This window comes from Salmo salar, chromosome ssa06, assembly GCF_905237065.1.
Source record: "Salmo salar chromosome ssa06, Ssal_v3.1, whole genome shotgun sequence".
NCBI classification, from domain to species: Eukaryota; Metazoa; Chordata; class Actinopteri; order Salmoniformes; family Salmonidae; genus Salmo; species Salmo salar.
In genome coordinates this window covers 38,230,769-38,246,239 of record NC_059447.1, presented here as the reverse complement: position 1 = coordinate 38,246,239, position 15,471 = coordinate 38,230,769, and the positions used below count along the sequence as shown (strand labels likewise).

General features: G+C 43.1%; 1 protein-coding gene across 1 annotated transcript; it reads left to right on the top strand.

Moving 5' to 3' along the window:
• The first annotated feature begins 1,078 nt into the window (after positions 1–1,078).
• On the top strand, positions 1,079–12,858 carry LOC106607359 (G-protein coupled estrogen receptor 1). The gene is made up of 2 exons (XM_014204254.2): positions 1,079–1,198; positions 8,516–12,858. Exon 2 carries the CDS (start codon positions 8,947–8,949, stop codon positions 10,051–10,053), a length of 1,107 nt encoding a protein of 368 aa, XP_014059729.1. The 5' UTR covers positions 1,079–1,198; positions 8,516–8,946; the 3' UTR covers positions 10,054–12,858.
• Positions 12,859–15,471: the final 2,613 nt, after the last annotated feature.

The window sequence follows — 15,471 nt, the reverse complement described above, 5'->3', positions numbered from 1 at the left end:
GATAACAAAGCTGTGTTGACGAAACCAGAAGCCTCTAAAGGACATCAAATGTAATTATGAGGAGAATGGGGCAAACTCACAACTCACTTTGCTGTTAATACATAGCGGGGTCAACTATTACCTGTAAAATATAAGGAAGCCATGCTTGGCTGTCCTCATTTGGCCTCTTGAAAAAAATATCTGTTTATAGTCATGGGTGTTCACCAATAATTATCTTCTAGTCTACGAGTATTCAATACAAAAACAGTTAGTGACTAAAACGTTTTGTGAGCTCTACATACCCTTTTGGGACTAACAAATCTATTTACAGTGTACCGCCTGGTAAGCTTTCTTATCATCTGTTTTTCCCTTGGAAGCAGGCTGGTAAAAGTGGCATCAGTGGTATTTACTGGAGTTCCACATTTTAAAGCCACTCATGCCAGATTCCCTCCAGTTGGACCCAGTTAGGCTGTCCTATGGCAAATGTTTTTCAGTGCTTTTCGAAACTAGTGAAATATGTTCACTATGCAATGGAAACATTAAACAGATCTGCTGTGAACAGGATGTCAATGCAAACTCCTTTGAGAGGCATAACTACGAGGAATGAGGTATATGTCTATAAAGTATATACAGTATAGTGATGTATGACTATGACCTTATACAAACGATATACTGTATTCTCTGACGGGATGTGTACAGCGCTGTTTTCCTTGCTCAGACTAGATGGACTCTACAGATGAGGCTGTTTTCTCAGGCTACAGTCTATGGACTATGTACATAGAGACCTGGGCCAAGATACATCCGGAGCCTTTAGAAGATCCCATAGCATCCACACACCTCTCTGGGTTAATAATTAGGTCACGGAACCTGAATGCTTTGAGCAATTCAGGGAGGGTTCAGGGAGAGAGGTCTGAGGGAGGAGGGGATAGGAGGAGGAGGGGGTAGATGAGTGAGGGAACAAGCATGGTCACAAACAAAGCAAGTTTCATGAGGGAGGAGGTCTAGTGATCAGCTCCCGCGTTTGCTTGAGCGCTCTCTCCTCCTCTTCTTCTGGCTCCTCTCTCTCTCTCTCCCTCTCTCCCTGGGTTGGGGTGAACAGCAGGTGGCGCAGGCAGTGAGTGCAGCCTCAGCTGGACATGGGGATTAGAAATCGGTGACACTCCACTGACTTCTGCACTGGAGCTTCACACTGGATGGACAACAAGCCCACCACGGAAAAGTAAGTGGTTTTTTCTCTGCTCTCCATCCCTGTGTGATATTGTAGCTGTTTTATAACTACTACAGAGTTGAAGAAAAAATAAATAGTCTTAGATATTAGAAGGAGAAGGTGCAAACTTGAATTGGATGGGAGGTTTCAATAGATCAGGACCAGAGATGAATGGGGTTTTTCCTCTGCTCATTGTCAGATTTAATTTCACTTCAATGGTGTTACAAATTAGACAGTTCAAGTTGTTATTTTCAGATTTAAGATTGTGTAAAAAACGAGGACATTAAAGAGTCCATTCTACAAAAGAAAATGAACATGTGCAGCCTGGTGTGGATAAAATGTCTGTTGCTTTTGGGGTTGATGGACCATTTGTACCTTCGTGCCCAGTGAACAGAAAGTGATTTGTGATGTATAATTTATTTTATCCGCTCTTCATTTTTCCATACTAACCTACATGTCTGAACTGGGAGGTTGACATCCTGTTTCCCTAGAGAGACAGGGAGCTGTCAAGTCTCATGTCTCACTAGCACCATGCATCTCTTCTTCTGTCCACAACAAAAGAACCCCTCCTTAGTATCTAGAGATAGATGCCCCGCTTGATGTCAATAGGGCCATTGGGGGAGCTTTTTGACTGGTGCTTAAGCTTTTTAGCTGGCTTATAAATGGCGTGTTATGACCAAAGCTGTATAATAACGCAAAATGGGGTCACCAGCCTTGCTTATAGACAGTGCAGATGGAGGATAAACAAATTACATATCGAGCCAATTAATACAGATAGAATGCCTCACATCATTCTGCCTCAGGTTATAAGGTTATACTCCTGGTAACAGGAGTTTTCATATATGACTGTACTAAACGACATAAAGGGTCAAATAAAATGTACCAGTATGTTTATCTCTGAATTATACAACTGCCTTTATAAGGGAATTATATTAATCTTAGCTTTCCTAATGTGGGTCCTGTTGATTCCTGATCAGCCATCCATCTTGGTCCATATCAAAATAAAGTCCCCGTGTCTAATCTAATCGGGCTGGCATGTCTTTCTACACTTATCTGCCTCCTAGGACTGCCAGTGCCATTTCATTGGCAATATGTTTCAAAACCATCACAGCAGTTTGAGGCTGCATTGTCAAAAAGTTAGAGGATGTATTGCTCTAAGTGTCAAATCCTTCATTCTGTTTGAACAGACAGTCAAAGTTTGTTTGCCAAAGGATAATGGTAATATACTGCATGGCTGGGTTAGTAAGGCTTCCTGGATGTTTCTCAGATGGCTCAGAGGCTATTCTCCCTGTGAGATGAGATCACTATGTCTCATTTATACAGTTTTTTTTTAAATTTCCTGTGCATACATGCTTCATGGCTGAGATATGGTTGTGAAAGCCGGCACTCAGGGGAGAGGAGGCAGCATTAATATTGCAGAGGTTTTCCTCTGGGTGTAAATGAAAAGTCTGAGGGTCTGAGTGTGAACGCATGCTAAAGGTCAAGGTTCCCTCTGCACTGACGGAAAACAGGCAACGGGAAGTGTCCTGATATTATTTACACTGTAAAGGGGTAGCTGTGAATTTAACAGTAAATTACAGGCAGCAAAGAAGCATGTAAGTTACTGTATTTCATATTGCACACACCACATATCGGTTAAATTGGTACAGCACTCTTACTAATGGGTGGAACAAATATAGCCTCTTAGAAGGCACGCCTCAAAATATTTGAATGAGCCAGAAACAACAATACCATGTTCCTAGTAGTGGTTAAAATGTTTTTGGCCCTCCAAAAAATACGGTACAGGGATGGATGACAGTACCATTCGAAATATAGCAATTCTTTCCCCTCCTACATCACTTTCTCACAATGCACCATCATTTACAATATGCTGCAGTAAAAGGTTTCGTGGTATTTTCCCGTTGATAATATCCCAAAATTACCATATAACTTAGTTTTCCTTTACAGTGTAGCTTAGACTACTATTTAGCTAAGAACAACGTGGAGAAATTAAAAATGGGATAATGTGCAAAACAGTCAGGGTTAGATTAACATTGTATTTTTTGTAAATAACAGCTGGTGCACGATATCTAAGGAAGTCTCAAGGTTTTGCTTGCCTGAGGTAGAGTATCTCATGATAAGCTGTAGACCACATTATCTACCTAGAGAGTTTTCATCTGTATTTTTCGTAGCTGTCTACATACCACCACAGACTGAGGCTGGCACTAAGACCGCACTCAATGAGCTGTATTCTGCCATAAGCAAACAGGAAAAAGTGCACCCAGAGGCGGCTCTCCTAGTGGCCGGGGACTTTAATGCAGGGAAACTTAAATCGGTCTTACCAAATTTCTATCAGCATGTTAAATGTGTAACCAGAGGGGAAAAAAACTCGGGACCATCTTTAATCCACACACAGAGACGCATACAAAGCTCTCCCTCGCCCTCCATTTGGCAAATCTGACCATAATTCTATCCTCCTGATTCCTGCTTACAAGAAAGAATTAAAGCAGGAAGCACCAGTGACTCGATCAATAAAAAAGTGATGAAGCAGATGCCAAGCTACAAGACTGTTTTGCTAGCACAGACTGGAGTATGTTCCGGGATTCCTCCGATGGCATTGAGGAGTACACCACAACAGTCATTGGCTTCATCAATAAGTGCATCGATGACGTTGTCCCCACAGTGACCGTACACATACCCCAACCAGAAGCCATGGATTACAGGCAACATTCGCACTGAGCTAAAGGCTAGAGCTGCCACTTTCAAGGAGCGGGACTCTAACCCGGAAGCTTATAAGAAATCCCGCTATGCCCTCTGATGAACCATTAAATAGGCAAAGTCTCAAAACAGAACTAAGATCAAATCGTACAACACTGGCTCTGACGGTCGTCGGATGTGGCAGGGCTTGCAAACCATTAAAGACTACAAAGGGAAGCACAGCCAAGAGCTGCCCATTGACACGAGCCTACCAGAGGAGCTAAACTACTTCTATGCTCACTTCGAGGCAAATAACACTGAAACATGCATGAACGCACCAGCTGTTCCGGCAAACTGTGTGATCACGCTCTCCGCAGCTGGTGTGGGTAAGACCTTGAAACAGGTCAACATTCACAAGGCCGCAGGGCCAGACGGATTACAAGGACGTGTACTCTGAGCATGCACTGACCAACTGGCAAGTGTCTTCCCTGACATTTTCCACCTCTCCCTGTCAGACTCTGTAATACCAACACGTTTTAAGCAGACCACCATAGTCCCTGTGCCCAAGAACACAAGGTAACTTGCCTAAATGACTACCCATAGCACTCACGTCTGTAGCCATGAAATGCTTTGAAAGGCTGGTCATGGCTCACATCAACACCATTATCCCAGAAACCTTAGACCCACTCCAATTTGCATACTGCACCAACAGATCCGCAGATGATGCAATCTCTATTGCACTCCACACTGCCCTTTCCCACCGGGACAAAAGGAACACCTACAGTTGAAGTCGGAAGTTTACATACACTTAGCCAAATACATTTAAACTCAGTTTTTCACAATTCCTGACATTTAATCCTAGTAAAAACTCCCTGTTTTAGATCAGAAAGGATCACCCCTTTATTTTTAAATTGTGAAATGTCAAAATAATAGTAGAGAGAATTATTTATTTCAGCTTTTATTTCTTTCATCACATCCCCAGTGGATCAGAAGTTTACACACACTCAATTAGAATTTGGTAGCATTGCCTTTAAATTGTGTAACTTGGGTCACACGTTTCGGGTAGCCTTCCACAAGCTTCCTAAAATAAGTTGGGTGAATTTTGACCCATTCATCTTGACAGAGCTGGTGCAACTGAGTCAGGTTTGTAGGCCTCTTTGATCGCACACACTTTTTCAGTTCTGCCCTGAAATTGTCAAATAGGATTGAGGTCAGGGCTTTGTGATGGCCACTCCAATACCTTGACTTTGTTGTCCTTAAGCCATTTTGCCACAACTTCAGAAGTATGCTTAGGGTCATTGTCCATTTGGAAGACCCATTTGCGACCAAGCTTTAACTTCCTGACTGATGTCTTGAGATGTTGCTTCAACACATTCACATAATTTTCTTTCCTCATGATGCCAACTATTTTGTGAAGTGCACCAGTCCCTCCTGCAGCAAAGCACCCACACCAAATGATGCTGCCACCCCCGTGCTTCACGGTTGGGATGATGTTTTTCGGCTTACAAGCCTCCCCCTTTTTCCTCCAAACATAATGGCCAAACAGTTCTATTTTTGTTTCATCAGACCAGTGGACATTTCTCCAAAAAGTACAATCTTTGTCCCCATGTGTAGTTGCAAACCGTAGTCTGGCTTTTTGATGGCGGTTTTGGAGCAGTGGCTTCTTCCTTGCTGAGCGGCCTTTCAGGATATGTCGGTATAGGACTCGTTTTACAGTGGATATAGATACTTTTGTACCTGTTTCCTCCAGCATCTTCACAAGGTCCTTTGCTGTTGTTCCGGGATTGATTTGCACTTTTCGCACCAAAGTACGTTCATCTCTAGGAGAAAGAACGCGTCTCCTTCCTGAGCGGTATGATGGCTGCGTGGTCCCATGGTGTTTATACTTGCGTACTATTGTTTGTACAGATGAACGTGGTACCATCAGGCGTTTGGAAATTGCTCCCAAGGATGAACCAGACTTGTGGAGGTCTACAATCTTTTTTCTGAAAAAAAACCCCAGACTTGTGGAGGCCTACAATCTTCTTTCTTGGCTGATTTCTTTTGATTTTCTCATGATGTCAAGCAAAAAGGAACTGAGTTTGAAGGTAGGCCTGAAAATATATCCACAGGTACACCTCCAATTTACGCAAATTATGTCAATTAGCCTATCAGAAGCTTCTAAAGCAATGACATCATTTTCTGGAATTTTCCAAGCTGTTTAAATGCACAGTCAACTTAGTGTGTGTTAACTTCTGACCCACTGGAATTGTGATACAGTCAATTATAAGTGAAATAATCTGTCTGTAAACAATTGTTGGAAAAAAAGACTTGTGTCATGAAACAAAGTAGATGTCCTAACTGACTTGCCAAAACTACAGTTTGTTAACAAGAAATTTGTGGAGTGGTTGAAAAATGAGTTTTAATGACTCCAACCTAAGTGAATGTAAACTTCAATGTTCAATTGTATGTGAGAATGCTATTCATTAACTACAGCTCAGCGTTCAACACCATAGTGCCCTCAAAGCTCATCAATAAGCTAAGGACCCCGGGACTAAACACCTCCCTCTGCAACTGGATCCTGGACTTCCTGACGGGTCGCCCCCAGGCGGTAAGGGTAGGTAACAACACATCCGCAACGCTGATCCTCAACACAGGGGCCCCTCAGTGGTGCGTGCTCAGTCCCCTTCTGTACTCCCTGTTCACTCGTGACTGCACGGCCAGACACGACTCCAACACCATCATTAAGTTTGCCGATGACACAACAGCGGTAGGCCTGATCACCAACAACGACGAGACAACCTATAGGGAGGAGGTCAGAGACCTGGCCATGTGGTGCCAGGAAAATATGGATCAAATGGATCAAGACAAAGGAGATGATTGTGGACTACAGGAAAAAGAGGACCGAGCACGCCCCCATTCTCATCGCCGGGGCTGTAGTGGAGCAGGTTGAGAGCTTCAAGTTCTTTGGTGTCCACATCACCAACGAACTAACATGGTCTAAGCACACCAAGACAGTTGTGAAGAGGGCACGACAAAACCTATTCCCCCTCAGGAGACCGAAAAGATTTGGCATAGGTCCTTATATCCTCAAAAGGTTCTACAGCTGCACCATCGAGAGCATCCTGACTGGTTGCATCACTGCCTGGTATGGCAACTGCTCGTCCTCCGACTGCAAGGCACTACAGAGGGTAATGCGTACGGCCCAGTACATCACTGGGGCAAAGCTTCCTGCCATCCAGGACCTCTATAACAGGCGGTGTCAGAGGAAGGCCCTAAATATTGTCAAAGACTCCAGCTACCCTAGTCATAAACTGTTCTCTCTGCTACTGCACGGCAAGTTGTGCCGGAGCACCAAGTCTAGGTTCAAGACGCTTCTAAACAGCTTCTACCCCCAAGCCATAAGACTCTTGAACATTTAATTAAATGGCTACCCAGACTATTTGCATTTGCCCTCCCTCCCCTCTTTTACACCGCTGCTACTCTCTGTTGTTATTATCTATGCATAGTCACTTTAATAACTCTACCTACATGTACATATTATCTCAATTACCTCGACTAACCGGTGCCCCCGCACATTGACTCTCAAACTCTCAAACACTCAAACTGGACAGTTTTATCTCAATCTCTTCATTCATAAACTCAATCATGGACACTCTTACCTACAGTTGTGGCTGCTTTACGTAATGATTCGTTGTCTCTACCGTCTTGCCTTTTGTGCTGTTGTCTGTGCCCGATAATGTTTGTACCCTGTTTTGTGCTGCTACTGTACCATGTTGTGCTGCTGCCATGTTTTGTTTCTACCATGTTATTGTCATGTTGTGTTGCTACCATGCTGTGTTGTCATGTGTTACTGTCATGCTATGTTGTTGTCTTAGGTCTCTCTTCATGTAGTGTTGTGTTGTCTCTCTTGTCGTGATGTGTGTTTTGTCATATATTTTTATTTAATTTATTTTTATTTTTAATCCCAGCCCCTGTCCCCGCATTAGGCCATTTGCCTTTTGGTAACCCGTCATTGTAAATAAGAATTTGTTCTTAACTGACTTAAATAAAAGGTTAAATGAATAAAACATTGATGGAACATTGATTTATGAAATGTCTTTACTGCGTCACTGTTTAGGAATATAAACATATCATCTCACTGATTAATGATATTTGCTTATCAAGAATATAACAAGGGCTGTCTCTTACGTGATAGAAAGCATGTGCCCCGCTCTAGCCAAAACATCAGATTTAGAATGGTTTTGTTCAATGTTAATTAGCTCGAAATCTATTTTCCCACCATCCCACCAATTAATAAAAATTAAGTCTGGAGCAGGCTGATAGACTGAGCTAGGATTGGCTGAAGATTTCAAAGCAGCAGGTTTTCAATGAATCTGTTTAAGCCTGAGAATGTGCATTTTAATGTCCTTTGGTAACCACCAATGAACTTCGTCTCATCTCGGAATTAGTAGAGACAAACTGTTGAGTTCAACCATCATATATGATTGATTGCTGTGTATACAGTTCGATACCAGTAAATCATTTTACCTGAGATGAAACCTCTGGTCCTTTGGAGTTTGATATGTGCTCAGTCACTAGACAGACAATCAGACATATGTCATTTGACCAAAGGCTGCTGAGCACCTAATCCTTCTTTCATGTAATGACTTTTTTCTTCTGTCTTCTCCACAGCTCAGGTGTCACAGCAATAGCGTCACAGGCTGAGGTTGGGTGAATAAACATGCACATGGACTGGATGAGACAAGCCAGCACTGGAATCAGAACGTGTGAAAAACAAACGTCTCAAAAAAAGAGAAAGAAGCAAAGTCCCTAAGTACATGTTGGTCCTCAGGTGGGACCACATGGATCATGTAAGCCCTAGCAGCCTCTGCCGATAAGAAGGGGTGATATCAAAACATGGAGGTGCTGCTCTGTGTCTGTACCCTCTGTCATCTATTGCTAGGCAAACCTTGATATCAACATGGGGTCAGACAACCCTTAAACTATGTATATATTTATAAGAACTGACTTCTGTCAGCATGCAAATGGAGCATAGATGAGAGAACCTTTTGAGACAGAGAATCGGGCACTGACACGATTGAAGTATGTAGGCTACATGACCTATGATTCAGGACCTTCGAAGCAAAGACACAGGCAGTATGGAAGTGCAGACCACCTCTCTGGTTCAGGTATATGTCAATGGTACGGAGCAACTGAACACCTCATATGACTACAACGTCACGGACGCGTCTGAGAACCCAGACACCTATCAGTTCTACACCATCGGCCTCTTCCTCTCTTGCCTCTACACCATCCTTCTCTTTCCCATCGGATTCATTGGGAATATACTCATCCTGGTGGTCAACCTCAACCACAGGGAGAAGATGACCATCCCGGACCTCTACTTTGTCAACCTGGCGGTCGCAGACCTCATCCTGGTGGCAGACTCCCTCATCGAGGTCTTCAACCTCAATGAGAAGTACTATGAGTACGCTGTTCTGTGTACTTTCATGTCCTTATTCCTGCAGGTCAACATGTACAGCAGCATCTTTTTCCTGACATGGATGAGCTTTGACCGCTACGTGGCTCTGGCCAGTTCCATGAGCAGCAGTCCTCTGAGGACCATGCAGCACGCCAAGCTCAGCTGCAGCCTCATCTGGATGGGCTCCATCCTGGCTACGCTGCTCCCCTTCACCATCGTCCAGACCCAGCACCGTGGCGAGGTGCACTTCTGCTTCGCCAACGTCTTTGAGATCCAGTGGTTAGAGGTGACCATCGGCTTCCTGGTGCCCTTCTCCGTCATCGGCCTGTGCTACTCGCTGATCGTGCGTATCTTGATGCGGGCGCAGAAGCACCGGGGCCTGTGGCCTCGCAGACAGAAGGCCCTGAGGATGATCGGGGTGGTGGTGCTGGTGTTCTTCATCTGCTGGCTGCCTGAGAACATCTTCATCAGCATCCAGCTGCTGCATGGCACGGACGACCCGGCCCAGCGCAGCACCTTCAGCGGCCACCTGTGGCACGACTACCCGCTGACGGGCCACATCGTCAACCTGGCCGCTTTCTCCAACAGCTGCCTCAACCCCATCATCTACAGCTTCCTGGGGGAGACCTTCAGGGACAAGCTAAGACTCTTCATCAAGCAGAAGGCCAGCTGGTCCGTGCTCTACCGCTTCTGCCACCACACCCTAGATTTACACATACCTGTGAGGAGTGAGGTATCGGAGGTGTGATGCTGCAGGATCAGCAACGTTTGTATGAAAGGTTAAGATGTAACAGAAGTCCAGGGGGGAGGAAGAGCTATGTGCTGCTGTGTCTACCCAGCAGGATCCTGGGAATTGTCTTCATGACACCCTCAAGGCTTCCAGAACTCGCTTCTTATAAGTGGTAGAGATACCATGGAGGAAAAACTAGAAACTGACCCTGAGACAGCCATTTTGTCTCCTGTAAGCGCGGGTGGAGAACGCACATGTCATTAGATATAAATAATGAGATCAGGGTATTAAATACACATTTGGAAAATGGAGAAGGCAAATTGATGAAAATACCAGGTTTGGTGTTCTTTCAATGTCTTCTCTTCGCTTATCAAAAGACAAAGTCATTATTCTAATGTAACAAAGCTATACCTGTCATGAAACCGCAACAATCTACTCAGAGAAATGGCGGTGAGGGAACAAATTAAAACAGACACATCAAAGGGACCAGTGACTTGCTTCTCCTTGACCCCAGTGTGGTTATTGTAACACTGTATACTGCTCAGAACTGTTTGGGTAACCCATAAGACTGCTAGACAAACCTGTTGTCGGCTCGTTTTTTTATGTACTGACAATGGCACTGTATTGTAAGTAGATGTCCTTTTCTTTGTTTGCCTGTGCAAGCAATTGTCCACTAACACCACTTTTATTTAAATAAATTAAATAAATGTTTGTTTTTTAGGAAACTGTTGAGAAGCTCTTTGCTGACTTAGTACTGACAACCTTAAGTGTATTACAAAAAGTGGAAGTAGAAGACATGATATGCCTTCCACAAATCAATTCCACAAAATAATTTTTCTACATCTGAAAAAGAATTGTAGGTGGTGACCTGCTGCATGTGTGCAGACGTCAGAAAAAAGCGTATTTACCTTTGATTTTCTCCTATTTTGACAGAATTCATTTGAAATGTTTTAAACAAAAATATTATTCAAATCAAGGTAGATAGCAAAGGAAACATGAATGTTCATTTCCCTCAAGCGTACACAAACAGTTGTGTGCCAGTGCCCTCAGTATTTGGAGAACGCTAAATATATCTAGTCAAGACCGATACTCATTCTAAAGACAGATGTTATCCACAGTATTATGACCCTAGTTGTCAACTCCTGTTTGCCTGAGGCAGAAACAAGGAGGCAGGTGTTGTTCGGAGCAGAGGAGATGGGATTATATGTAAACACATTACTCAGTGAAGACGATGGAGACGCTGCGATCATCTCTTGTGTTTACTCTCAGTCTCCAGCAGTTTCAGTCATTCGAAAACTACAGTGAGCAGGGACAGATTTATTTACCAAATGCTTGTTTATTTACCAAATACTATTTTGGGTAAGGGGTGAGGGTAAGGGTAAACATCCTTTTAAACATCCTTTTCTGTCTTGCTAATCTGTCTGTGAAATAAGGCTGAATAAAGACCAGATCTTCAGTTCTTGTTACAGTGGAGAGCATGTACAGTAGGCTACTGTAAGGAGTCGCACCTGCTCCTGTTTTGCTAGAAGAATCTCCTCAATTACAGGAAGCCGGCAAAAGGACTGCTCCCCTCAACTATTGTTCTCATTCACTATAAACACAGAACTTCTGCGGAAATACACCAATCTCTGTAAATGTATGCCATGATTCTGTTAACCCTTATTCAACTCTAAGACCATTGCCTCAGTCATTACTGTGTATGATATTATTACTGTGCATTACGGTGCATTCTGAGAAAAGTATCCCTTTCCCATGAATGTAAAAGGAACCGATAGAAACACAAACAAATACAATGGATTCCAGTAATTGCAGTTCCCAGCAGTTAGGTTTTTGTGCTATTTGTTTGTGTTTGTGAATTGATCCTAGGTTACTCAAACTGTAATTCATTCTATCTCTAATTTGAATCTGGGGAAATGATGGATTAGTGCATGTGTCAGATATTGTTTGACTAATAGGCCTACTTACTGAAACCACAACAGAAGAGGCACGGTATTATTTTATAGACATCATAAAATATCTTATAAAATCTGCCAACAAGCCCTTTTATGTGCGCCTGAATTCCCACGCGTGAGCCACCCAAAACAAGCAAACTAATTTCAATCAAGATATCAATAATAGCATAGTCTGGGTGTTACTTCCATGGCATTTCCTTTCCACCAACATGTACACATCAATAACCTCGAGATTTGAGATATCAATGTTTGGAACCAGTTCAGCTCATCATTGGAATGTGTGTTTAGTAGTAGAGTAGTGTGAGGGTTCGTAGAGAAATAACTTTGATTCGTAGTTTAGCACTAACAAAACACACGCACAGTGTGTAACTGCCATTGCTAGTCATAGGCAATTTGAGGCTATGTACTTCAGGATTATGCAACAGGCGGGCCACTCAAACAGGATGGCAGTGGCACATTTGGGTGCCACCACTTTGTAACATTTATGGCCTAACCCATGTGCGTTGTTGAAAAATACAATAGCACATTGATTTTATTTTAGAGTGCCTCTCTAAAAAAAAAAGCCAGGGCATCAAAAGCTGGGTTCCTAGTTGGAAGTAGATAGACTATCATGATCAACTTGTTTCTTACCTTGTAATAAATACTAACAATATACACTATCAAATGAGCAATAATGAGTAGTAATTAACAAACTATTCCTAATAATTACAAGGCAACTATATGCTGGCTACTAAGCCACACAAGAGGAGTAGAAAACCCATTGGACAGTGCTATAAGCGTGTTAATTGAGGCTCCAAATCATCTGACATAAATCCAGTTTACAGCCTCTGTGTATATCATTGTCAGCCAGAGCAAGTGCAATAAACAGTTAATGCATCAGGTTGAATCTAACATGGCTAAAAGTGATCTGTCTTTTTATTACTCTCTCATATTACTGTGAATTGCACCCTCTATCCTAAACAACATGTTGGAATTAATATTCTCAAAGCTATAAACAAAAAGCTACTTCGGTATCATTCCAGAGAGCAAATAGGTTCCCATTGAAAAATGGTTTCAAGGATGATACAGGGCACGCCTGCATCTAGCATGTACTGTAGTCGTATCCTGTGGTTTAATTATTGTTTCTGTGGGTGTTGCTGAGACAACCTCCCTGTGGGTCTGTTACAGTAATGCCAGTGAGAGTTCAGTAAGTTACATTGTGTGTGAATGGGAAAGTGTGCTGCTGGGCTGGATGGTTGTTAGGGCTCCATGGCCAGCCTGTGGCTGTGGTAAGGCTGGGCTGTATTTGTGGACGGAGCTGTGCTGCGGGAGATGGCGGCTTGGCGTAGTCTGGGAAAAGCATGAGCCCAAACCACAAACTGTTTTTCCAGCTGTGATAATCCAGGCAGCCTGGGAAATCAGCTCAGAGCATTGTTTGAATAATTGTTTGTAGGGGGTCTTTTGTGAAAATGTCAAACTTGTTGTGGTACATGATACAAAGATCTGTCCTTTTCACACAAAACACATCATATCCTTTCAGAGTACCTCATCTCTTTTGGGTGAAACAGCATGTTAAATTGCTTGTGCATGAGAACATACAGGAGATACTCTCTGTGTACACTTGTGAACCACATATAGCAGAATGTTCAAAAACACTAGAACGGGGCTGGGTATGTCTGCCTAATCAATGTTTGGATGAGAATTAGAAATAAAATAAAGATCCCTGTGAGAACGACCTGAGGATGCGACTATCAAGGAAGGGGACAGAAGGGACGAAGACAGGAAGATGGGTGAGCGATAACGCAAGGATGACAGACAAGTTCATTAATATACAGAAGCGGCGGCCAGACGGACGGAACCAAAAGCACCCCAGGTCACCCAACCCCTGGGGTGAGGCAGAGCAGGACCCGTCCGGCACACGTGTGGTGTACACAGACACAGACACACAGGGAAATATAGACTGTGAGAAGAGTTTGACAGGGGACTGTGTGCGCAGCTGTCTGTTGAGTAGGGATCAGAGTTGGATGTGACTGACGTCATAGAAAGCAGAAATGGTGTGACTTTTTCCTTTGATTTTATCTACAGCATTTTTTTCTCTTTGAATGAGGTTTGCTTAGACCTTTGAGCATGCTTGGCCAGCATAACTTGACTTTTAAAGATGACCAGAGTAATACACCCTGACATTCTATTGCAAATTGAAGAAAGGGGAAACACATGCACCACAGACAGTGTTGGGAAACTACTCCGAAAATACAGTTTACCAAGCTACTAATTACATCACGCTATAAGAAGTTAAGCTACACTAAAGCAACCTTAAGAAAAATAGATTTTACTTAACTGAAGTTACTTTGAAAACTTAAATTACAAACTGAACTACATAGAGTTCACTACTCCCCAACACTGACCAGTCCAAGGAGTGAGAGAAGGCTGCTGCCATGTCAAAGTAATTAAGACTGGATAGGGCTCATGCATAATTGTATGGCAATGCACGCTGTGGCGCTAGGTAGATGAATAATGGATCTGACTCATAATTGCATTTGTAAATGAAAATGATTCACAGAAAACCGAGAGGTGAAAAAGAAAGATTGCGTTCTGGGTAATAGGAGGGGTCGAAGGAGGATTTTTGCACGTATGCTGAGATACACAAGCGTGCATTCAAGCAAATGATTGGCTGATTTTGAGACAAGTTCAATTTAGACAGCAAGCATACATAAAATGAAGAGGGCACGTGGTGACGAAGTTGATGTACTCGATCTGAAGCTGAGTGAAAGCTTAATGTGTTTTCATCCCTCCTCCCCCTTGCCTAGCAGCACCCCTGCTCTAGTTATTGATTTGACCTGCTACAACAACTGCACACACACCAATACGTGCACACATACACACACACACACACACACACACACACACACACACACACACACACACACACACACACACACACACACACACACACACACACACACACACACACACACACACACACACACAGGGGATATAGTAAATATGGTTATGCTATGTCTGAGGTAGATCAGAAGAGTATGTACTGTATGCAGCCACAGATTAGTGAGAAGTGTTGAGCAGGGTGGATATGGGCTTCATCTCCATCCTCAGTTCTATTTGTCTTTATCATGCAAAGTGATGAACCCCTGGATATAGCACAGTCATATTATACTACTCTGCCCTCTAGTGGCATACTAACCAAGCACTATACTCTCTCTCTCTCTCTCTCTCTCTCTCTCTCTCTTTCTCTCTCTCACTCAAACATGCATGGCATGCACGCACACACACACACACACACACACACACACACACACACACACACACACACACACACACACACACACACTACAATCGATAGAACATCCTGTGTCACTTTACTTGGACTAAGAAAATACACTTTATGACACCGTCAAGAAGCATTATGACCATCATAATTAAATAATCCAGCAGTGGTGAAAAAAGTACTCAATTGTCGTACGTGAGTAAAATTAAAGATTCCTTAATA

Bases quoted from the DNA above. Each gene is read 5' to 3' on its own strand.
- LOC106607359 (XM_014204254.2), top strand. From the start codon at position 8,947: ATGATTCAGGACCTTCGAAGCAAAGACACAGGCAGTATGGAAGTGCAG.